The sequence below is a fragment of the Plutella xylostella genome, chromosome 4 (genome assembly GCF_932276165.1).
Source record: "Plutella xylostella chromosome 4, ilPluXylo3.1, whole genome shotgun sequence".
In the NCBI taxonomy this organism is placed as follows: domain Eukaryota; kingdom Metazoa; phylum Arthropoda; class Insecta; order Lepidoptera; family Plutellidae; genus Plutella; species Plutella xylostella.
The window spans coordinates 680,432-704,032 of NC_063984.1; the positions used below are offsets into that span (position 1 = coordinate 680,432).

General features: G+C 48.3%; 3 protein-coding genes across 5 annotated transcripts; 2 read left to right on the forward strand and 1 right to left on the reverse strand.

The window, feature by feature from the left end:
* Positions 1-1,081: 1,081 nt before the first annotated feature.
* On the reverse strand, positions 1,082-5,436 carry LOC105391047. 2 transcript variants are annotated; one of them, XM_048629238.1, is made up of 7 exons: positions 5,295-5,436; positions 4,948-5,077; positions 3,742-4,839; positions 3,244-3,385; positions 2,801-2,968; positions 2,323-2,419; positions 1,082-1,763 (listed from the first exon to the last, which is right to left on the reverse strand). In XM_048629238.1, exons 2-7 carry the CDS (start codon positions 4,999-5,001, stop codon positions 1,193-1,195), a joined length of 2,130 nt encoding a protein of 709 aa, XP_048485195.1. In that variant the 5' UTR covers positions 5,002-5,077; positions 5,295-5,436; the 3' UTR covers positions 1,082-1,192. The 2 variants fall into 2 exon arrangements, with proteins under 2 accessions (XP_048485195.1, XP_011560755.3); XM_011562453.3 differs by having other exon boundaries at positions 5,262-5,415.
* Positions 5,437-6,826: 1,390 nt separating this feature from the next.
* Positions 6,827-15,145, forward strand: LOC105386654 (titin). The gene is made up of 13 exons (XM_038121040.2): positions 6,827-6,923; positions 7,011-8,519; positions 8,601-8,745; positions 9,104-9,259; positions 9,620-9,695; positions 9,784-13,201; positions 13,282-13,318; positions 13,419-13,434; positions 13,529-13,543; positions 13,637-13,648; positions 13,772-13,807; positions 14,115-14,526; positions 14,859-15,145. Exons 1-13 carry the CDS (start codon positions 6,879-6,881, stop codon positions 14,940-14,942), a joined length of 5,961 nt encoding a protein of 1,986 aa, XP_037976968.2. The 5' UTR covers positions 6,827-6,878; the 3' UTR covers positions 14,943-15,145.
* An 822-nt stretch (positions 15,146-15,967) lies between these two features.
* Positions 15,968-22,769, forward strand: LOC105386652 (titin homolog). Of its 2 annotated transcripts, none has more exons than XM_038121089.2 (15): positions 15,968-16,193; positions 16,452-18,138; positions 18,211-18,246; positions 18,332-19,069; positions 19,164-19,292; positions 19,370-19,507; positions 19,789-19,959; positions 20,136-20,171; positions 20,324-20,370; positions 20,488-20,719; positions 21,060-21,242; positions 21,467-21,719; positions 21,793-22,309; positions 22,411-22,541; positions 22,628-22,769. In XM_038121089.2, the coding sequence occupies exons 2-14, from the start codon at positions 16,553-16,555 to the stop codon at positions 22,434-22,436; spliced, it is 4,092 nt and encodes a 1,363-aa protein (XP_037977017.2). In that variant the 5' UTR covers positions 15,968-16,193; positions 16,452-16,552; the 3' UTR covers positions 22,437-22,541; positions 22,628-22,769. The 2 variants fall into 2 exon arrangements, with proteins under 2 accessions (XP_037977017.2, XP_048485972.1); XM_048630015.1 differs by having other exon boundaries at positions 19,373-19,507.
* The last annotated feature ends 832 nt before the right edge of the window (positions 22,770-23,601 follow it).

The following is a 23,601-nucleotide window of genomic DNA, read 5'->3' on the forward strand; positions in this document are numbered from 1 at the left end:
CCTACCTAAAATAAAATAATATACTTATAAGAGAAGTTGTGTACAAATTTTATTTCGTGAACGACATTATACAACAGCTTGTAAGTATATAGGTATAGAACAGCAATCCTCACGACCACATAACAAGCATCGCGTCACGACGACCACTAGTTAGTCCTCATCGCTGGTCCAGTCCTGGCCAGCCTTGAACTTCATGAGCGGGGTCGCCGACAGCCTCTGCTTGCCGAGCTTGGCCTGCGACGCGGTGACCTCAGCATAGGGGTGCTGCGTGGCGCGCAGTTTCTGCCGCGGCTTCTCCGTGGCCACTTCAATAGCGCGCACTTGCGGCGCCTGGGTCTCCATGTCGTGGGTTGGTGAAGGAGGCTTCTGAATGGATTTCTCTTCTTTGGTGAACTGGATGGCGGCGTCGGAGCGGTCCTCCTCGTCGCTGCTGTCCGAGGAGGAGCTGGATGTGGTGTCGGTCGAGGAGTCTGATTGCGTCATGATGATAAAATTTAATGTTTTGTTGGATGTAACTGAAATGCTGAATGTGTATTGGATAGGTACCGAGAGGGTTTTCTACATCGGTGATGTTTTAGGATTTTCTAAAGGATTTTATTTTAATAAGATCATGGGTTGTTTTGTTAGTTTTAGGCTTGTTTCAGGATATTTTCATTTCATGATATTTTCACCCAGAAGTTTGACAAATCTTGACGTTTTGACCATAGAGAAAATAAACGAAATAAACTACGATCTTGACCGTAGAGTTTTGATCATAGACTAGAATATTATGTTTTGATGATTATTGATTACAGTGTGATTACAGCGATTACAGTACTTCCACCGTCCATGGTTTTTTGAAAAATAATATCCTTAGGAATGTTTATTTTGAAAATCTCAAAGATGACCAGAATCATGAGTAGTGCGACAACTATGAGTTAACCTGAAATTTTTATTCAGAACACCTTTATACTTACATATTTATAGACTCTTACTAGTCCTATAGGGTGTAGTTCTATACTACCCTAGTCCTATACTACCCTCTACCTATGATGAAGATATTACGACATAATGATGCATTTGGATATCATAACAAATGACATATTTTTCACAGCTTGTTTATTTACAACAAAACGTGTAACAAAATGACAATGTCGCTTTTCATACCAGACTTCAGAATTCATATTTTTGTTTAACCGAGAACGGAACGTGTTCAGAACAGGTAGAGCTCGGACTCGACGGGCGCGGGCTTGCCGGAGACCATGACCTCGCCGCCGGCGCCCACGAAGATCTCTCCCGTCAAGGTGGGCGGCTTGTCGGGGTCGGCGGCGGCGGCGGTGCCGGCGGGCGGCGCGGCCAACGCCTCCGCCGCCGTCGTCGGCGCAGCTGCGTGCTTGCCGTGCTTGCCGTGCTTGGGGCCCTTCTTCTTCGCCTCCTCCACCTTCGCCAGCTCCTTCTCTATCGCCTTCTCCTCTTCCTTCAGTCTCTCCTTCTCTTTCTGCCTCTCTCTCTCCACCTCTTTCTCCTTTTCTTTCTCTTTCTCCTTCTTCTGTTTCTCCGCCTGCTCCTTCTCCTTCTTCTCTTTGATCTTGTCCTCTTTGGCTTTGGCCTTCTCTTCCTCGAGCTTCTTCTTGGCCTCCTTCAAGTCCTTCTCGACCTTGAGTTTGGCCTCCTTCTCGGCCTTGGCCTTGCTGATCTCGTACTCGGCGATCTCCTTCTCGAGCGTGCGGCGCTCCTCCACCTCCACGGCCGCGTGGCCCACGATGTTGTCCAGCTGCTCCGTGCTGCAGGACAGAAACGTAAGTAACTAGTTAGGCGGTTATTTAACATATAATACGTCAACAATATCTACAGCTGTTGACGAATCTGAAGATGTTAAATAAAATTCAACAAGTGAAATATTGAATGCAACTTATGATAAGCTCGTGTGTTGTGACTTGTACATGTACGGTGGCCTGCGCCTAAAAGTATACAGGCGGAGATTTTAAAATAGCGATCTCAAGCTCACATGCTGCTCAAGCACATCCACATAAACACCACTGCTACACACATCACACACAACACGTCCCTGGATTTATAACAGATGTAGCTGGTCCCTTCATCATCAGGGATCGCTATTTTAAAAACTCCGCCTGTATACTTTTAGGCGCAGGCCACCGTACATGACTGTGATTGTGATGATGTCGAGTGAGTAAAAATGACAGCGCCTTAGCTAAGTTTGCATAGCAATGTTTTATTTCAAATAGTTTGCAGTTTGTATCGTACAGGCATTTGTTTAGTGTAGGGTTGTATATTTTGCCGCAGGGAGCAAAAACCCTGGGTGCTATGGTGTGGGGTACTCACAAGTCCGCGTCGACGCCCTCCGGCGCCTCCAGCTTGTAGAAGGGGAAGCACTCGGAGTCGCAGTACGTGGGGATCACCGCCACGCCCTCCGGACCAGCTGAGGGAGAGCAGAGCGTCTAATAGCTGTGTAACGTGTCTATGTGCGTGTGCTCTAACTATACTTACTAGGTAGGTACTCATACACTTTATGTATTGAAGAGGAATAAACATTAAGACAGTAAGTAGAGACTTCTTTTTTCGTATTCACCATGTCGTGACAGACTATAGACCTGGACATGGTCACCATGGTAAACTTAAGGATGTTCATGGTCACCACGGTAAAGGATTAGCCAGTCGGATCAGTTGTCAGTCTCTGACCACCCACGGTGAGCCGGAAGTAGGTATACCTATAAGGCGCAGGGGACAAGTCACTCGGAGAATCAACTATTGCACCATGCCTCACTAAAAAAACCATAAGTATCACAGAATGAGTACTCACGAGGTAACCGCGACATCCCGTGTCGGATCGCGTCCATGTACTTCATGAAGTTACCAGCGAACGTGTTCTCAAACTTGCCCATACGTCTACCGAGGATTATGGACACCAGAGTACCGAGGTACAGGTACCCGGCCGCCTTCACTATGAACTCTCGGAGATCGTAACGCTCTGAAATATATAATTAAATAAGTTATAATTACTGACCTAACTTTACGAAGTAGGGGTAACAATAATCTCCTTCTTCGAATATCCAAAGTCGGTGGCAAACACTATAGCTCAATTAGGGTTCGTCTCCGTGGTGATAAGATTAGGTAGTTTGTCAGAATAGATGTCAGTCAGCGTCTGTCCATCCTGGGTCCACTTTATATCACTCGAGGTGACTCCTTACAGGCACCCCAGAAGCAATAATCATAACCTATCGGTATTAAAACTGCAAATGTTACCTAGGGGTGGCTCATAATGCGCGGAGTCGGTCTGCTTGAGCGTGTTCCCGTAGCACTCGCAGTAGGTGACCGGGCAGGAGCACACGGTGCCCGCCGGCATCGCCAGGCTCATCTCGATGGCGCGGGTGCCCTTCAGACCCGCCTGGAATTTAGGTAGGAGATGGTTAGGTTTGAAAACTTGGGGTAAAACGAGTCTAGTTGATACCTTGCGTATTGGATGATCGAGTATCTTCTTAAGTTTATAATATGTTGCTTGTAGATCTACGTGAGTCACCAATAGATGAAAGAACGGAAGAGCAGGGAGCAGCTCCTGGGACTTAATCTTATCGGAGTTCATTACGACATCCTGACTTGTTGTGGCCACAAAGCAAATACATTTGTTTTGTGGTTGTAGCAGTCCTTGTCATATATTGTTAGTTAGTAGACTCACTATCTCCAGCAAGTAGTGATGATGATACTGATACAGTGAGTAGTGACATAATGTATGTAATTGCGTACCCCTTGTCCGCGGTACCACATGCGCGCCATGTTGAACTTCTTGGAGCGCGTGTCGATAACGGCCATGGCCTTGGACTTGCCGGACACGGGGAAGGTGCCGATGAGCCGCTCGTAGTGGCGGCGGATCCACTCCACGTGCGCCTCGGGATTGTTGGCCACCGTGCCCGGGTACGGGGACTTGTCCACGCCGAGGACCTCGTCGGTGTCTTTAGTGCCGCGGCGCGGGACCGGCGCCTGCGGGTCCGCCTTCGGGTCGCCCTTCGCGCCCTTAGGCGGCTTCGGGTCAGGGTCCTTGTGCAGCCGCTTCGCCTTCTTGCGCACCTGCCGGAGCCGCTTGAGGCGCGCGCGGTCGTCCATGCCGTCGATCTGCAGCACGCTGCTGCGCAGGTCGCGCTCCGAGGGCTCGGCGTAGTACAGCTGCAGGCGGCGACCGGGCCGGCGGATGTAGAAGCGCTCGGCGCGCGCCGGCCCGCCGCGCCGCTCCGACGGCACCAGGTCTACCACGTTCAGCAACTCGCTCTGCACGCCGGCGGCAGATGAGGCTGACATAGTTTTTGTTTTGGTCTTACTTTTTTTCTGTTTCTTCTCCTGCGTGTGTAGCGCCTGCACCAGCACGACGGGGAGTTTTTTCGGCTTATTTTTCCGTTTTTGTATGTCTTTCGAGATGGCGGTTTGCATTTTTTTTATGGCGCCGAATGTGGTCTTGCATGAAATTTTGGTGGTCTTCTTTATTTTGTCCCACATTTTGGGTCCTCCGATGTAGTTTCTGATGGACTCGTGTGTTTCTTCAACGTAGCTGTGAGCGGGCGCGGCGCGGCGGCGCAGCGCGGCGAGGGGGTCGGAGGGCGCGCCGTCGATGACCTGCAGCAGCACGGAGGGGCGGCGCGGCGCGCTGTCGGAGCTCGACACGTACTGCGCCGAGTCGGAGTCGCCGGAGCGGGACGTCACCGCCGCCGCGTACTGCACGTCCAGGATGCTGCGGATGGCGGTGTCGCGCCGCCCCCCGCCCCCGCGCCCCCCGCCGTGCCCGCCGCCGCTGCTGTAGCCGCCGCCGCGGTATGACGGCGGAGAGTCCGACTCATCGTACGAGTCGTAATACTGGGACAGAAAAGATCAGCGATATTATTAATTTCTATAAGTACTTAGTGAATTTCACACACACTTTATTCTACTAGTACTTGTTGCAACTGTATCCTAAATCTTTACCTGTTCTCTCCTCTCGTCATATTTATGCCGGGGTTGCCTGAGCCCTCCAGTCATGTTTTCATAACATTCAGTACTGCTCGGTTGGACTGCTATTAAATTCTTGGGAAATACAGGAGCCACTCAATCAACACTGAAAGAACAAAAAAGTTATTTATCTCTTATATTTTTTTATTGCGAGTTCGGTGAAAGAATACACAGGTTCAGATGGTACCTAGGTACCTAAGCTAGGTACATTATTTAGAATACCTTAATAATGAATGCCTGGGTTTTGAATGATGATGATATGAATGATTGAAGTCACATTATAATTTTACCTCGAATTAGAAGACCGGAGTACAGGATTCTACCTTATTTAGTAACATCGTATTTTACGCGGTAAAGCTCCTATCTGAAGCAATCTGAAATTTTTAAAGTTTATTTATTATTTTTAGGTAATTTTTTGGCGTTTTGTCTTTATTACTTTTTGTGACTTTCTTGACAGAAACATTCTTTACCGCTTTCTTGTACCTTGGAAATGATGGCTGTATCCCAGATGTCTCTGCTTTATGATATCATGAAGGTTCTTTACGACCATGGACAGTTTTTAAGAATAAAGTGCCAAAATAAAGAATAAATATGAATAAAATGTCTGACTATTGACAGATAAATAATCCAAAACAGGAAATTTTTCGGTCTCAATATTTTAAATTAATTTTTAGTGCCTGATTCATCGTTTGTTTAATTTTGGCATACGGTAAAACATTTAAATCTACTTAAATGGTGACATAAACTTGAGAACCAATGTTACCTCAGACCGGGCTGGGTCGGCCATGTTTGGACGTCTTCTGTCAGCGCCGAGGGTCACTCTACCATGATGAGCTGGTCTCCAAGCACCATGCGAAGGTGGAAGGACCCTCCCTGGGCACCACCACCCTATCCATTGCCATGCTAACACTGCTGAGTGTAGTATGCTGCAGTGAAACTTGTCAGCTCTTAGACGGTATATTCACAAACTGTCTCGCTACAAGTGTTATTAACGTCGCCATTTACTTCCTTGTAACGGCAGCGTTCTGTTTACTCTTCGTTGTGAATGATGGTTCATTGGAATATTTTGAAAAGGTAACTGCATGTTTGTATGATTGTAGGTATATTGTACTACAAGTGTGGTTTGCGAGTTGCGAGAAACACGATTGTGGACTTATTATTGTATACTTACAGCAAGAGAGATATGACCACCTATAGCTACATAACTATTAATTAAAGAGGCTTCTGTAGGAAAAAAGTTTCTTCCAACTGTGACTATAATAAATATTATTGTCTTAATTACTTTGAACAGGAAAAAGAACGTCTAAGACCGTATTGGAGTTGTGTAACCTCGTTGGCGGAGTTTTCAGAGACATTACACCTGAATGATGTGCTGAAAAAGAGAGTATTGCCTTGCAAATCCAAAAGTAAGTTCTATACTTACTTAGGTTGCTTACTACCTTTCTACTTGCGTTCCTTGTATCTACCTGTACCGGTGACCTGATTATGCGAAAGCGCTCATGACATTTAAAAATCCGGGAAATGCTCCGTGAGTGAGCGCTTTCCCATAATCAGGTTACCGGTACGGGTAGATATAGGGAACCCGATTCTCTATGTAAGCTTAAATTACTGTTTTAATTTTGTAGTAATAGTGTTGTTTTCTTTTTGCACACCTTATAATAAAATTTTCTTGCACCTCCTGTGGGTTGACTGGTAGAAAATGCTTGTAGCATTAAGTCCACCCTTTGTACACTTATTTTTATATTTGTGCAATAAAGGATTAAATAATAAATAATAATAATAAATTACTCATGTAAGTACCTAGTAAAGTTATTTAATTAGGTAATAACGAAATGACGGTTTTTTATATTGCAGCATTAGATGGAGACCCAAAAGTACCAGATATTGTTTCTACATTTAAAATATTGATGAAGGAAAAGCTACATGAACGCAAGCCTTTGAGTGAACTTGGTGTAAGTTAGATTTCTAAAAGCGTGTACCTGCACTTTACGTATGTAGATCGTTGTAAGTCTGCATATCCTAACAAAAAATATTTTCAGGGATTTCAATATCAACCAAATGGCGGGACAACTGATCAGCATGGAAACAATCCAAAAAGTAATTCACAAAAGTATTTCCGCAATACTTCGGAATACCGAGTACGGGAAACGCTTACTTATTTTCGGTCAAAAAAGCTATCGAAAGAGCTTTTTAGGCGAAAATGTAGGAAAAAATCAGTACGGGCACCGATATACCATGTAACCCGTATAAGGTCAAAGATTGACATTCAGAATATGGATGTGAGTGTCAAGCAGTGTCCCGTAAGTCACACGGGCGGGGGCGGGCGCAGCGAGGGGCGCGGGGCGCGGGGGCCGGGGCGCGCGGGGGGCGCGGGCGGACTCATCCGCTCCATCATGAACCGCGGCAGTAGCGAGTGGTCCAACACCAGCTCCATCGAGCATGCGTACGGCGACGCGCAGCTCCAACAGACTACCAACAAGAGAAGCATCCTGTCGCGCTACCGCGACAACCCCTTCACCCGCCGCGCCGACCACGCCGGGGCGGAGTTCAAGATGATGTACGACGACATCGAGACCACCGTACTCACTGGAAAAGAAAAACGCAATGTAAAGAAGAAAAAGAAACACAAATCGTCGACTGACGAATTGAGCACGGACATGAATCTGTGGTCTGCGGAACAGGACAGCTCCAACATAGAGTCTGACCTGAGGGCGATCGACAGCGGCCGCCGGCAGCTGAAGCCGGGGCGCCGGAGACGCGGCATCCGGGAGAGCGTGGGCAGGTTCTTCCGATATGACAACTCAAGTCTAGAGACGACGGACAAAGAGAGAGCGAGAGAAAGAGTAAAATATAGGGAAGATCCTGCACCAGCGGCGCCTGCAGCTGATGCTCCAGCCGCGCCCGCCGCCGGTGGGGCTCCGGCAGCACCAGCCGCCCCGGCGGCTCCCGCGGCCGCCCCCGCTGCCGGCGCTGCCCCCGCCCCCGCTGCCGGGGCCGCCCCCGCTGCCGGCGCCGCACCCGCTGCTGGCGCCGCCCCCGCTGCTGGCGCCGCCCCCGCCCCCGCCGCCGGCGCTGCTCCAGCACCGGGAGCCCCAGTGCCGGGGGCCCCGGCGCCAGCCACACCCGGCGCTCCCAGTGCTAAAGGAAAGTCGAAGGTTAAGTCCAAAACCAAATCCAGGACAAAATCTAGACAGAAGTCCAGACAGAAATCCAGGCAGAAGTCCAGGATGAAATCAAAGGTTAAGTCTAAACAAAAGTCTCGAGCGAAATCTAAAATGAAATCAAAAATCGGGGGGAAAAAGAAGAAGTCCCCCGGTGGTCTGGTGACGGCGCCGCCGGCCGACGACACGGGGCGCGGGTTCGACGACGGGTTCGGGCCCATGTTCAACCGCGCGCGCCGCGCCAACGACGAGATGGAGTGGATCAACCGACACTACGAGAAGATCGTGGGAGTCAGCACCACGCAGGCACGGAACACGGCGCTCGTCAAACTCGAGAGGCAGATACGGAAAGGAGCTAAAGCATCGAAGGGATACCAAGGGCCAATGGTGAGTTTGAGTTCCTATTTAGGCTACAAATGACTTACCACATCATTCTGAAGCGTTGTGTTGATTGGACGTTGTGTTCAGGCGGGGATCTCGCCCCTGTCGGAGGCGGTGGAGCTGTCGTGGAGCAGGGTGCCGGCGGGCAAGACCTGCGCCTGCCCCTACGACTACTGCATGTGCATGGGCAACAAGCTGATGGACACGCACACCATCCCCTACAACAGCTGTGGTGAGTGCACTTCAGTATGATTCAAGTAAAATCGTACCCTTTTCCAATACCGTCACTGTATATATTTTTTTAAATTTTGGTATAGTGACAGTTTGGATTGAACGCTGAACTAACTCGTAAATTTTCTATCAAATGGTGTATAGTAGTGTATACTTGTATAGTGTACGAGTAGTAAAGTATAGTGACGATATTGGAATAAGGGTGCGAAAGTTTTGCGAGTCTCGGACCGGATCCAGTTGTGTAAAATTAAATGCAAAGGTCCTCTTTTGCATTCGATTGGTTACTGGAAACAGCAGACTATTGTTTTAATACCACCTCACCGTCCCACTTCTGACCACCAGTCTCATTGCATTCGCAGCGAAGTGCGACGTGTGGGCCTCTCTGACGAAGTGCTTCAACTGGCTGGGCTGCGCCGGCTGGCACGTGCGCATCCACCAGCCCGCCAACACGCTGCCGCTGCGGGTGCTGGAGACGCTGCGGCGCGAGCGCATGATCGAGGGGCAGTTCATTGCAGGCAAGGCTTGGAGCGTAGCGTTAGACGCTTCATCTGGTAGGGAATCGAAGATTATAGGGTTCAGAGAGTAGCTGGAACAGAATTACTAAGGACTGCTCTGGTTGGTTGTTATAGTTTTCTTCTTACTAGGATATGCCACTTATGTAAAGACTTGACCGACTGATCAAGTCAAGTCAGATTGTCCAGGGCGTAAAGGAGAAGTTGATAGTCACACAAATCCAGCAGTGTGATTATTGGATGACTTGAACAACCCAGGTCAGAAAAACAAGCAATTTTTCCATATTGTAAAAATTATTATAGTAGTAGTTACTGTTTTCAATCATTTCCACGTGCGAAAATAAATTATTTTAAATTCAACAGGCAAATGGGTTCCTCCTGAATACTGTTTGTCAGGCTGCCATCCATTCTACAAGAAGGCTCTAAAACAGAAAGATGAGTACGTATTGCAAATACAAAATCAATAAATGAATAACAATAAATATAAATTCTACACAAGTAAACTTATGCTCATTATCAATTTACAGAGACGCTATCAAAGACGCTATCGTGAACGTGAAAATCAAAAGCCCTAAGGAGTTAGCAAAAGAAAAAGAGGAACGAGAAAACGCCGAAATAGAAAGGATAGTGAATGCGGCGGTCGCTAAAGAAATGAAAGAACTTATGGATCAAGTAGACGTTGAACCTGATGAAAGCTCATTCACATCTGACGCCGAACGAGAAGCATGGAACATGAAGAAAAAAGCTGAAGCTGATTTAGCCAAAGTTAAAGATAGAGCTGCAAAGAGGAAAGAAGAAGCTATGGAAACCAAGAAAAGTAATGCCAAGGATGTGACTGAGAGAGAAAAAGAAAGGGAAAAGGAGAGGAAAGCTAAGAAAGAAGGCGAAAAAGAAGATGAAAAGAAAGAAGAGAAAAAGGAGGAAAAGAAAGAAGAGAAGCCGAAGGAAAAGAAGAAGGAAACCAAGGACGAGAAGTCGGAGAAGGCAAAGTATGAGGAGCAGAGGAGGAACAAGGAGAAGGCCAAGAAGGAGGAACCGGAAGTGAGGCCCGGCACCAAGATCAAGTGGGCGCCGCTGCCGGGCGAGCCGGGGTACAAGGACCTGAACCTGGTGGTGGACCGGCCCGCGCCACCACCCACGGCCGCCGAGGCCAGCGAGGCCACCGGCCTGCCCGTCGACCCCGCGCTGGCCGCCGCGCCCGGCGCCGCCGCCGCCCCGGGGGCCCCGCGCAAAGGCAGCGGCAAGATGATGGGCAGCATGAAGGTGGGGATGGGAGGCCCGCGCGGCCCCGGGCCCCAGTCCACTGTGGGCGCCGCCCCGCCACCCGCCGCCGGCGCCGCGCCCGGCGTGCCCGGGGCGGCCCCCGTCCCCGGTGCACCCGGGGCTCCCGCGCCCGGGGCCCCCGGGGTACCTGGCGCGCCGGGAGCTCCACCAGGGCCTGGCGTGCCGGGAGCACCAGGAGCACCAGGAGCACCCGGCGCCCCCGGGGCTCCCCCCGCGCCAGGAGCTCCAGGAGTACCTGGTGCGCCGCCGCCCCCCGGCGCACCCGGAGCTGCCCTGTTGCCCGGCATGGAGCCCACCACGGCCCCGGGAGCCCCCGGCGCGCCGCCTGCACCGGGTGCCCCGGGAGCGCCGGCAGTGCCTCCTAAACCGGGAGCACCGGGACCCCCGGCAGGGATGCCCGGCCTCCCGGGAGCACCTCCGGTGCCCGGTGCTCCGGTTGCCCCGGGCGGCCCTCCCGGCGCGCCCGGGGTGCCGCCCGCCCCGGGGCCGCCGGGCGCGCCGGGAGCCCCCGCGCCGCCGGGCCCCCCTGGAGCTCCTCCACCACCAGCAGTTCCAGGAGCCCCGCCCCCGCCTGGAGCTCCCGGCGCCCCGCCGCCCCCAGGAGCTCCCGCACCGCCGGGGGCCCCGGGCGCGCCACCTGCTGTCCCCGGAGCTCCACCAGCACCTGGCGTGCCGGGAGCACCAGGAGCACCAGGAGCACCAGGAGCACCAGGAGCACCAGGAGCCCCGCCCGTGCCCGGCGCGCCTGAAGCCGCAGCGCCGCCGCCGAAAGGAAAGAAAGGAAAGAGTACAATGGGTGCTCCAGGAGCTCCGGATGCAGCCGCAACCCCCGCCGCCCCCGGCGCCCCCGCCGCCCCCGGCGCCCCAGGAGCTCCGGGTGCTCCGGGGGCGCCGCCGCCGGGCGCGCCTCCTGCAGCCCCGGCGCCGGCGCCTCCACCGCCAGCCCCCGAGCCCGGCGCCGGTGGGCTGCTCGGGGCCATGCTCGGCGGAGGGAAACCGCCGCCGCCGACGCCGCCCCCTCCGTCCCCGATGGCCGCGACCGCCCCGGGGGCGCCGCCGGGCCCCAAGCCTCCTCCCCCGTCTCCATTCGCTGTCCCCGCGCCAGCTGCCCCGGCGCCGGCCGCCCCCGGAGCCCCGCCGGCTCCGGGCGCTGCGCCTGTCCCCGGTGCCCCCGCTGCCCCTGGGGCTCCACCACCTCCTGGTGCACCACCTGCCCCTGGGGCTCCACCTGCCCCTGGGGCTCCACCTGCCCCTGGGGCTCCACCAGGCCCTGGGGCCCCACCGGCTCCTGGTGCCAAACCCCCAGTGCCAGGTGCACCCGCAGCCCCCGGCGTACCGGGGGCGCCACCTGCCGCGAAGGCCCCTGGAGGCACGCCAAGTCAGGAGACTGGAGTGGGCGGCCCCGCAGCCCCGGGGGCTCCAGCTGCTCCGGGGGCGCCGCCAGCCCCAGGAGCAGCACCAGCGAAGCCAGGCGCGCCCGCGGCCCCCGGCGCCGCCCCCGCCGCTCCCGGTGCTGCTCCCACCGCGCCAGCACCTGGTGGTGAGGGTGCGGAGAAGGGTGCGGAGAAGGGTGCGGAGAAGGAAGAAGAAGAAGGTACTGCCGAGGCACCTGCGGGCGCGGCCCTCCCCGGCGGACCCGTCCCGCCGGCCGGGTACGTGCCGCCACCCAGAGAACCAACTGAAGCAGAGCTAGAATTACAAAAAATTCAAAAAGAATTAAAACAAATTGCTGAACCTGGAGATACCAAAACTGAAAAAGAGACAAAAAAAACCGATGATGAAGAGAAACCAAAAGAAACTAAGAAACCTGAAGAAAAAGAGGAAGAAAAGAAAAAGGAGGAGATAAAGAAAAAAGCTGAACCCGATGCGCCAATAGTCATAACTACGAAACTACCGGAGGAAAAGAAAGGAAAGAAGAAACTAACACAAGCGGAGGAGGAGGCACTGAGACAGAAAGCGCGTGAAGAAGTGGCTAAAACATTCATTGAAAAGCTGGAAAAAGAACATGAGGCTAGAGAGAAATCAGAGAGGGCTATGAAGAAAAGACACGAGAGGGCTATAAGTGCGCTAAATACCAAATATTTAGAAAAAGAAAAGGATGAATTAAAGAAAGCAGAAGCGGATCTGGCCGAAGCACATCCCGGACATCTGTTGAGGGTTCAGAAGCTGAAATCAGAACAGATCCAGATGGAAAAGAAGGACGAGGAGAAAAAGTTGAAAGAAAAACAAGAGAAGGAGTACGAAACGTTCAAGACAGCCATGAAAGAGCAACAGGAAGCTATAGAGAAGGAGATGAACGCCGCCATCAAGCGTCTGGTCCCGGAGCCGCCGCGGGTAGAGAAGAAGAAGAAGGTGCCGTGGGGCGACGCCACTTACAAGAAGCACGGCGGGAAGGACGGCAAGAAGGGCAAGAAGAAGGGTAAAGGGAAGAAGCCTTCTGGGAGAGGGTCTGGCACGGGCGGGGACCGGAAGGAGCGGGCGAGCGCGCGCGCGGACGAGAAGGCGGCGGCGGAGGCGCTGAAGAAGCAGCAGCTCGAGCAGAAGAAGCCGGCGAGCAACGCGCTGGGGTACTTCCGGCCGGTGCCGGGCTCCAAGCGCGAGGTCTCGGAGGACGGGCCCTGCGTGTGCGGCACGGGCGCCGCCGGCAGACCCGCGCCAGGGGTAAGCATAGAAGAAACTAAAGTGACTTTGAGTTTGGGTGCCAGAGAGGTTAAGTTCTAATGCCATGTTATTGATTTCAGAGAAAGAAAAATAAATGTCCCTGTCATATTCCTGGAGGTAAGACAGTTAAATTTTCATACGTAATAAGAGCTATGATGTATTGGTGTACCTATCCGGTTGTTGAAACTCTATTCAATATATTTTTGTTTTGTTACAGAAATTGATGAGTTTGGGTAAGAAAAAGAACAGCATTCCCATTGATTCGTATAATATATAATAATTAATAATAACTGTATTTACTAATATATTTTGTTCTGTTTATTACAGGAACCGGCTCATCAAGTAAGTATTATTTTATTAAATAAGTTATAACTATCATGTTTATGTTTGCCTTTTATATAAAATATCTAATCATTCAATTTCATTTACTTTCAGATACAAGAAATGGTAAGCAGTTTTTATTTAATAATTTTATTTATAATAATAATAATAATAATCATAGTTTGTTATTATTAATATTGTTAACCTGTGAACCATATGCTAAATATCATTATTCATCTTAATTTTCAGCCCGGAACATTGTCGCTGTGGCGCTTTCGCTTGCATGTAAGTTCTTACCAAATATTGATAAATTCAAATTCAAATTCAAATTCATTTATTGCAAGTCACATTGTGGAATTAGGTGGTAATGAGTTCATTAGTTACAAATGTGACACCCTGTAAGGGCGCAGCAACCAGAGGGGCTTAAAATTACTTAAGTACCTACTTATCTCATAACATGCATTATATTTTGAATAAGGATACCGTTTGACTGAAAAAAATTATAGGTATATTGTCTTATTCAACAACTTTAAGTAAGTATAAAATATTTATCTTTGAAAAACCTTTACTGAACCTTATGTCTCCGCAACAGATTAAAACGCTACTACGACAAGTTCAAGTGCATATTCGTGTCGAAGAAGACGTGCAACTGCACCATCTCACAGATGGAGTTCGTGCCCTTCCCGGAGATGGTAGAAGAGGACCTTACTGACAAGGAGAAACTTAAACTCGAGAAGGAGAAAGAGAAGGCGAAGGCGATGAAGAAGGGCGAGAAAGGGAAAAAGGGCGAGAAAGGGAAGGAAGAGAAGGGAAAGAAGAAAAAAGGCGGAGAGATGGTGGTGATGCTCGGGACGGACAATAAGTCGGTGATGCAGTTCGCGGCGCCGCTGGCGGATACCCAGACGCAGGCGCCTCAGACGCAGATGCGGGAGATCGCCACGGAGCGCCCGCGGCTGCGGCGCCGCGCCGTGCAGCACCCCTTCGCCGAGGTCACCGGCTCACAGGTAATACATGAGGAAGACCTCTTGCTTGACGATATAATCTAGCTTCAAAGCCGGATGCGCTTGCCACAACTGGACTTTATGTCGTTGCATTACACGTATCGATAACATGGAAGATATATGAAACTTGGTGATTCATCAAGCAAGAGAAACCCTGCATGGTCATTTTAAATTCCTTGTATCGGTGCATACGACACGAACAACAAAAACTCGGTCTAGATCCGATACCAATAATTTAAGCAAGACTCTAATCCCCCATCAGTAAATTATCATAACAGCCAGAGATTCTGACGTGTACAGTTTATACGATTATTGATTGGATTCACTTGTTTCAGGTGAACATCGGTCGCCTGCGTCTGTCATCGACGCCGCTCATGCGCTCGCAGGACCACCTCGGGACCGGCAGCGACTCGCGGTAGACCTCTGGACCACACAGACCCATGGACCACGGCGACCCATGGACCAAGTGGCCCACGGACCAAGTGTGACCAAATTGTTGTTGTTTGAAATTATATATAAATTGCTGTCGATTTACTTTTGGATGCCATTTTGTATTATTGTTTTAGTAACCTGTTTTGAATTTTTCATCCAATTTTAAAATAAATGACACTTTGTGAATGTTGATTGTTGTTTATAGTTACCTATCTATATCTTATCTAAACCTATAATATGTATCTAGCTGTTTGCGATTGAGGTCTAGGTAATTTTCTGCCATGGTTGACTGTACAAGGCGGCCTTATCGCTAAGAGCGAACTCGTAGGCCCAGCCATAGTGTTTTTTTTCCTCAGTGGGCCCAGCACAGAATGACATGGTGAAACGCAACTGCAACAAAACCCTTTTGAAATTATAGGTTTGAAACCAGTTATAAACGTTTTCCACACACGCCGCAGCCTATATGATGATGAAATTAGTCACAATCATTCCGATTTTGAGACCAGACAGAAGTCTCCAAAATGAAAACCGACACGAGTTTCTGATGTTCTGCAACGCGTTTCAAACCGGTTCAAACTAGAATGCGACGTGTGTTGTCTCTCAAATGGCATAAACACAGACGAAACTCAAAAGTAACAAGTAGTTGCAGTTTCGTTGCAGTTGCATTTCACCATGTGTGCTGGGCCTTATAAGCAACTTCCTCGTAAACGAAGATACAAAAGGTATATATAATACTACAATACTACTAATTGTATATACTGTATAATAAGTTGTTGGTCCCATAGACTAGATGGTTGGTCCCAGATACAAACGCGAACTCGGGTGGTAGAAGGGGCCGAATATGACCTGAACCAAGTAACAAAATTAGTACCTACTTCTCTAATGAGAAGATCCTGGCCGAGGAACATAATACTTCTGTAACGAGAAAACCCTAGCCTGAAACCTATATTCTTCTGAGAATACCCTAGACCTGGCTAGAATTATTTATGGTACGAGACATGATGACAGAAATATTAAATTGAAATGTCGCACTTTTGACAAGCTAAATTATCCATCCACCATCAATTTCAAGATAATAATACAATCATGATAAAGTGATTCCACCATGATCATTCGCAAAATCCGCAAAATAACTTAATCAAACACACAATACACTAAATCTGATGTAAAATGATAATTTTCCTAATATACTCAGGCCAAACTGGTAACACGTGATCAATACATTTAAAATAAGAAAGGTTAGTTAATAAAAGGTTAATAATTGCACCTAACTATTGAATCCACAAACAAAAAAGGGCTATTAGAAGGCTATGTATCTTTGTCTACGGTATTCTAATCTAGACAGACCAAGGACCATGAAGTTAAGATAAAAAATCTAATATTTTATTGTATTTTTATCTAAATCTAATAAAATATTTAAATATTGTTTCAGCTTTCGTATTAGTAATAATATTAGTACGTACTTACGTCACTTAATATATATATATTTTATTCAGAGCAAGAGCACTCCTCGAGGACACTTCAACCACAGTCGCACGTTGCATCTCTCACATAAAGTTATAACTGAAAATATACAACTACCTTTATAAGCTCAAAAATGGCGGACGAAAAGGGTGATAAGAAAAAAAGCGACACCGGCTCGAAAGATGAAAAAAAGGAGGATAAAAAGGAAGAAAAGAAAGATGAGAAAAAGGAAGAAAAAAAAGGCAGTGACACAGGTTCGAAAAAAGAAAAAAAAGGGAGTGATACAGGTAAGAAAGAGAAGAAAGGAAGTGCAACAGGTAAAAAAGACGAAGGAAAGGGCGATGAAAAGAAAGAAGAAAAGAAGGAAGAGAAGAAAAAGAGTGATACAGGTGCCAAAAAGGAGAAGAAAGGTAGCGACACTGGGGATAAAAAAGATGAAAAGAAAGAAGAAAAGAAAGATGAAAAGAAAGAAGAAAAGAAAGAGGAAAAAAAAGAGGAAAAGAAAGGCAGTGATACAGGAGCGAAAAAAGATAAGAAGTCAAGTGACACCGGGGCTAAGAAGGATAAGAAGGCGAGTGACACAGGAGACAAGAAAGATAAAAAGGCAAGTGACACAGGAGACAAAAAAGATAAGAAGAAAAGCGATACAGGAGCTAAAAAAGAAAAGAAGGGTAGTGATACTGGTGCTAAAAAAGATGAAAAAAAAGAAGGAAAAGAAGAAGAAAAGAAAGAAGACAAGAAGGAAGAAAAGAAAGGAAGTGATACAGGGGCAAAAAAGGATAAAAAGGCAAGTGATACCGGAGCTAAAAAAGATAAAAAAGCAAGTGACACAGGAGAAAAGAAAGATAAGAAAGCAAGTGATACTGGGGCTAAAAAAGAAAAAAAGGGAAGTGATACTGGTGCAAAAAAAGATGACAAGAAAGAGGGAAAAGGAGACGAAAAGAAAGAAGATAAGAAAAGCAGCAAAACAGATGCAAAGAAAGATAAGAAGGCAAGCGATACAGGAGAAAAGAAAGATAAGAAAGCAAGTGACACAGGAGAGAAGAAAGATAAAAAAGCAAGTGACACAGGAGAGAAGAAAGATAAGAAAGCAAGTGATACTGGGGCTAAGAAAGATAAGAAAGGAAGTGATACAGGGGATAAAAAGGACGAAAAGAAAAAGGATGATGATGACAAGAAAAAAGATGATGGTGACAAGAAAAAAGATGATGGTGATAAAAAGAAAGACGATGAAAAAAAAGGCAGTGATACGGGGGCAAAAAAAGATAAAAAAGGAAGCGATACAGGTGACAAAAAAGAAAAGAAAGGCAGCGATACTGGGGAAAAGAAAAAGAAAGATGGAAGTGATACCGGAGAGAAGAAAAAGGACAAAGACAAGGATGATGATAAAGATAAGGAAAAAGAAAGAGAGAAGACAGCCGATGAAAAGAAGAGGGAAGATGAATTAAAGAGGGAGGAGATAAAAAGGAAACTGGAATTAGATCAAGAGAAGAAGAAGGCTGAAGAACTTGAGAAGAAAATCAAGAAGCTAGAGGATGACAGGCGCAAGGCACAGAAAGAGAAGGATAAGCCGGCGCCCGTGGTGGACTGGGGCTGGTCCGAGCAGGGCTACGGGACCAACGCCAAGGTCAAGAAGAAGCTCAAACTGTCCGCCATCCTCGGCGCCAGGCCGAACAAGGAGAAAATTGGAGCTAAACAGGAACAGTTCGTTAAGAAGCCGTAAGGAACTTGATTATATTTTAATGAATTGTTTAGTGTGAGAATTATTATTGATTTGTACTTTGATTTCAGGGATCCCCCATGCTGTTGTGGTTCTATTAAATGCAGGTAACTAAAATAAAAACATCAACTTTTTACCCATACCTTGTTAACGTAACCTTGAAAAAATAAACTTACATTACATAATTCCCAGGGTAAAGCGCATGTACTGCGCATTTGGCGGGCTGACGATCTGCTGCGAGTGTGAGAATGTCGGCAACTCGGAGTGCCCGCCCACCTGCACCAACCTGCCCGACGAGGTGGTCTACACGTACAAGGGCCGCATCCTCACGGACGGCGAGATCCAGCTGCTGATGTCGGGCGGCGGCGAGGAGAAGGTGGACCCGACGCCCAAGAAACCAGGGGAAGCCGGCAAGGAGGAAGAAGACGCTATGGCGAAACAAATGGCCATGGATAAGCTGCTGTTAGGGGGCTGTGATACGTACTCTGTCATGTCAACGACGACGTCCGGCTCGGGGTTCACCACGTCAACGAATTCGACGTCGAGTCTGACTTCCAATGCGGGTGTGGACTCCAGCAGCTCTGCTTACAGACTACGCTACCCTGAAGCCCACACTGCGGTGCAGATCCACCGCCGCGAGTACGGCAAGCTGATGAAGGAGTTCAGCGCGCAGACTCCGGAGACCCACGTGGCCGCCTGCCAGAACACCTGCGAGGTGGCGGTGGCTCCGGCCGCGGCGCAGATCCCGTACCTGCGCATGCAGAGCGCGCAGGCCGGCGTGCCGCGCAACCCCTCCACCACCGCCACGCAGGTCGAACCGACGTTCCAGTTCGCCATGGAGCTCTCCGGGTCCTTCGCTAAAACGCTGGCCAAGAGGAACAAGAAGATGGCCCTCCAAAAGGCGTCGAAGACAGCAAAATCCGATAATGAGTGAGTAGCTTACTCAATCTGAACTTGCAATAATCAGAAAAGAGTAGGTGGTTAGTAGGTACTTAATATTTATTTTATTAAATTTCCATTGCAGCTCTAATGATGATGATGATGATGACGATGACACGGAGCGTGAGGGTAAAATCATGACGCCCTCTATTTACTCTAAAGAAGGTGACAGCAAAAGAAAGGAGGAAAAAGGAAAACCTCGGTCACGAAAGCAGTAAGTTTACTTTCCTTGCCCTGAAATCTTTCGTAATTTGAGATATGCCCAACCTTATACCTTATATTTTCTTACAGCAGTGACGACAGTGATTCAGATGATGAGCCCTCAATAAAGTTCAAAACGCTGACTCCTACCTCGTATTCGAAGGCTTCATTACCTACAGAGAAAAGGAAACAGATCGATCAGAAGAAACCAAAGAAGCACCAACAAGAGTAAGATATTGTTTCTAATGTTTTTCATAAAACCTAATAATTAGTTCCTCCGCTGTTTTGAACGGATACCCGGACCATAAATATGAGAACTTATGTTGTGATGTTGTGATTTTCCATTTGAATTGTCCTCCCGTTCCTTACTCATTGTATTTTGACCCACACGGCTAAAGTAACAAAAGGCTTTCAGCACACTCGCTAACTTCGCGCAGCCTCGAGAGCGAGCGAGACGTAACGTTTTTTTTCCACGCTTCTCTAACCACCTCCATGTAACTTACTTCCAGAGAGGACGACGAGGAGTACTACATGTCGGACGACGACGAGCCGCCACCGGCCAAGGCAGGCGCGGACCTGGACAAGAAGCCCACGCCGCTCTATTTCCCCAAGATCTGCACCGTGGAGCCGCTCGACCAGAACCTGCTCGAGATCATACAGCCCACGCCCGCTGTGCAATGGTGAGTGATAATGCTGTTGTAACCTAACCTTAAAACCGTTAAAACCCTTTCCTCTGTAATCTGTATTTTGGTAAATCATCTACTTAGGTAGGTACCTAATACCTAGTTTGTAGGCCAGGGTGCTGCTGGTAATTTTTTTAAATTTAATTTGTATCTTTTCCGCCCTTTCTTTTCAGTCCGAAACTTTGTCAGTGCAAAGCTATTACCTGCGGGTAAGTCATTCGATTTCATTATCTACTTTTTATGGGTATGGTATTTTTTTGTGGGTAAGTTATTCAATTTCATTATTTATTACTGAATATTTAGTGCTAGATTTTTCAGCGCCACCTAATTATACGGACTTATCATCCATTATAATTTTCAGGTTACGCTCAGTGAAGGATGTCCTATCGAAAGTCTGCATGTACAAAGGTTAGTTTCAATTATTTACACTATTCGCTGAGGTTACTGGCAATGCCATGACGTGGCATTCTATAGGTTGATTCCATTAGATTCCATAGAAATCTTCTCATGCTCGCGTCATTCCAGGCTCGGCGTACCACCGTGCCGAGGACTGCCGCTGCGGGTTCCACCCCAAGCGCTGGAAGCCGGAGGAGGACCCCACGTACGGCATGGACCCCGCCCAGCGCTCGCTGTTCCTGAAGATGTACGACACGATGCAGCGCAGCGGCGGAAAGGAGGAGTCGCGCGAGACGGCGCACTCCGACTCCGCGCACCGCCGCCGGCGCCGCAGCGGCAGCGGGGGCAGGCACAAACACAGGTACACTAAACCCCAGTTTCATCATACTCACTTAGATCATAATTAGGGATTAGTTGTTGACTTTTGACACATCTGTCAAGAATTTAATATGAAGATGACGTATAATTGATGAACCCTTGTTATAATCTAACCTAGTATGATGAAACTGGGGCTTATTCTACTTGGACACTTTTTATTTTGGACATTAGTCGTGCAAAGGTAGCGCAACCTCATCAGGATATTCATAATATTTAACTACGGTGATCATAATATATGATGATGATTGAAATTGTAGTGGAGGTATTCTACATTAATCAAAGAATCATCGAGAAGACTTGACGATATTGAATGACTATTCCAGGTCCCGCAGCCGCTCAGCGTCCAGCTCGCGTGTGGGCCGGCACCGCGAGGAGCGGTTCAGCTTCATGGACGCGCCCCGCCGCCGCCGCCGCGCGCGCTCCGGACACTACTACATGATGGAGATGGACACCGAGTCGCCCTTCATGCCGGCTGTGACGTCGCACTCTGCGAATAGTGTTTATAGGTAGGTATTCTTCTTCTTGTGTGTCGGTGGGAAGCAATATAGAGCGTCTAGGGTTTGTCAACGTGGTAAAAGTATAAGCTAGTCAGAATAGCGTCAGTCGCTGACTGTCCAGGGTGCGTCAGACGTACCTAACTATATATAAAGTACAATCTTATTAAACGCATCAGTCTTGAGGAGGTATTTTTATATACTACTTATATGTTATTAAAAACCTTTTTTTCCAGAAACAACTCAGCCAAATCGCTCCACGAGATCAACTCGTCGCCGTCGTACAGTTGTGCGTTCGAGACCACGTTCCGCGACTCCGTGACGCAGCTGAAGGGCCAGATCCGAAACAGGGACAAGCCCGTGACGGAGCGGTCACGGCGCGTGCGCGACATGATCCGGGAGCGGACCGTGCCCGAGCTGGAGTACTACCTCGACCAGACGGCTAATGTCTGCAACTTCCAGGGACTATTGGACGAGTTTTATGACTCGGTACGTCTCTTATTATTAGATTGAGGGTAGAATGTTTAACGAACAGATTATAATTTGGCGCATGTTCTTTCAGGATGAGTGCGAACGCTATTTTAAAAAGAAGAAGAAGTCCAAAAGGTCCAGGTCCAGGTCCAAGTCTCATCACAGACGCAAGAAAGTAGAAATAGTTGATAACAAAGACGAGGACGCCTCTGTCCCACCATCCACCTCTGGCCAAGAGTCTCCCACACGAGGTCCGATGATCATAGACCTGTCGACACTGCCACAGGCGAGGATGCTGCTGTCTAGTACTGAGAGTGTGGCCCCGGCGTTAGTGGAGCAAGGGTTCAGGCAGTCGACGAATGCGGAGCTGTATGCCTCGAAGTACGGTATACAGGTGGACCCGAAGTTGGATCAGCGGGACCACAAGCGGAGGCACCAGTCGTGCCCGCGGCGGCGCGCGGCGCGGTCCTGCTGCTCCAAGCCCCGACACCGCTCGCACTCGCGACACGCCTCGCACCGACAGTCGGTGCACTTCTACAGACACGAAACCTCTGCTATAAAACCTAAACTAAACCCTTCTGATGAAAGTATCGATAGCGAAAACTCTGGTGAGTGTTCTGCTATAAATATAGGTATATTTATGTGTTTTAACATGAACGAGATCTCTTTATTAGAGTTTTTAGTAATTGTAGATTTATATGTTTTTCAGGTAAACGTCATCTGTTTGGATGGTAAAGATTTTAGGCATCATCAATTGAGCTCTACAGCTTAAAACGAATTTCAACTTCATCAATTGAGTTCAACAATATTAAACGCAACTAAAGTAATCGCTATTATGTCGTGAGTCTTGCTTTATTCTATCTTAAAAAAAGACTTTCATATATTCACAAATAACATGTATTTACAGTCACGTACAAATGTTTCAGGTCCACTAGCGTGACGGACGACTCTGGCACCAGCTCGCCGGAGGTGGTGGAGGTGTCCAACATCATCGACGAGAAGAAAGAGAAGGAGAAGGAGAAAGAGAAGAAGAAGAAGATAGAGACGTTGTTCGGCAACTGCGAGAAAGTGCACCCGTGCGCGAAGCCCCACCCCCCCGCTCACATGGACCCCTGGTCAGATAACGATTGTTTTTTATGTGAAATAGTACTTATTATGCGTACCATTATATTTATTGTACAACTGTAGCAATATATTTTAACTTTCTTATTATTTTTCAGTGCTAAAGGGTGCGATTGCGGAGCTGTTTCATGCTCGTGAGTGAATATTTAAGAATTTTATCGCAATTTTTTATGTACCTATGAGCAATGCATTCAAATAACGCCATATTTGTGTTTGTATATGGTAAAGTAAATATTAACAATATTTTTTGCATTTTACAGTGTATGGCCAATGAATGCCTTGGTGGATACTGCTAGATACTGGAAGGGTATGTTCTGTTCTTACTTCTTGTTTAGTTTTTGCTACATTGATGATAGTCAAACTTATAATCTGTCAGGATTCTGGTAATAGATAATTTGATCGATCGATTAATTTATAATTGATTGAACTAAGAAAATGAATGTTACAGATACATTTATTGACCCGAACCCCTGCAAGTGTGTGGACGAGCCTAAAGAGGAGAAGGAACCGGAGGTGGACGAGGGCCTCCCCGGCGTCAACATCAAGAAGAAAGAAGATGATGATGATGACAAAGACGAGGCTTACGGATTCGCTGGAATCTCCAAAGGATCCACTCGAAAGAACACCGGTCGCTTTGCCAAAGGCGGTACTCCTGAACCTAGTGAAGCTGATGAAAAGAATCGATCTGCAGGCCATGCCTCTAGTAATATAGAGCCAGGAGCAATACTCACGAAGCGACCGAGCAAACGGTTCAACCGAGTCCCGTCGACTCGTAGTT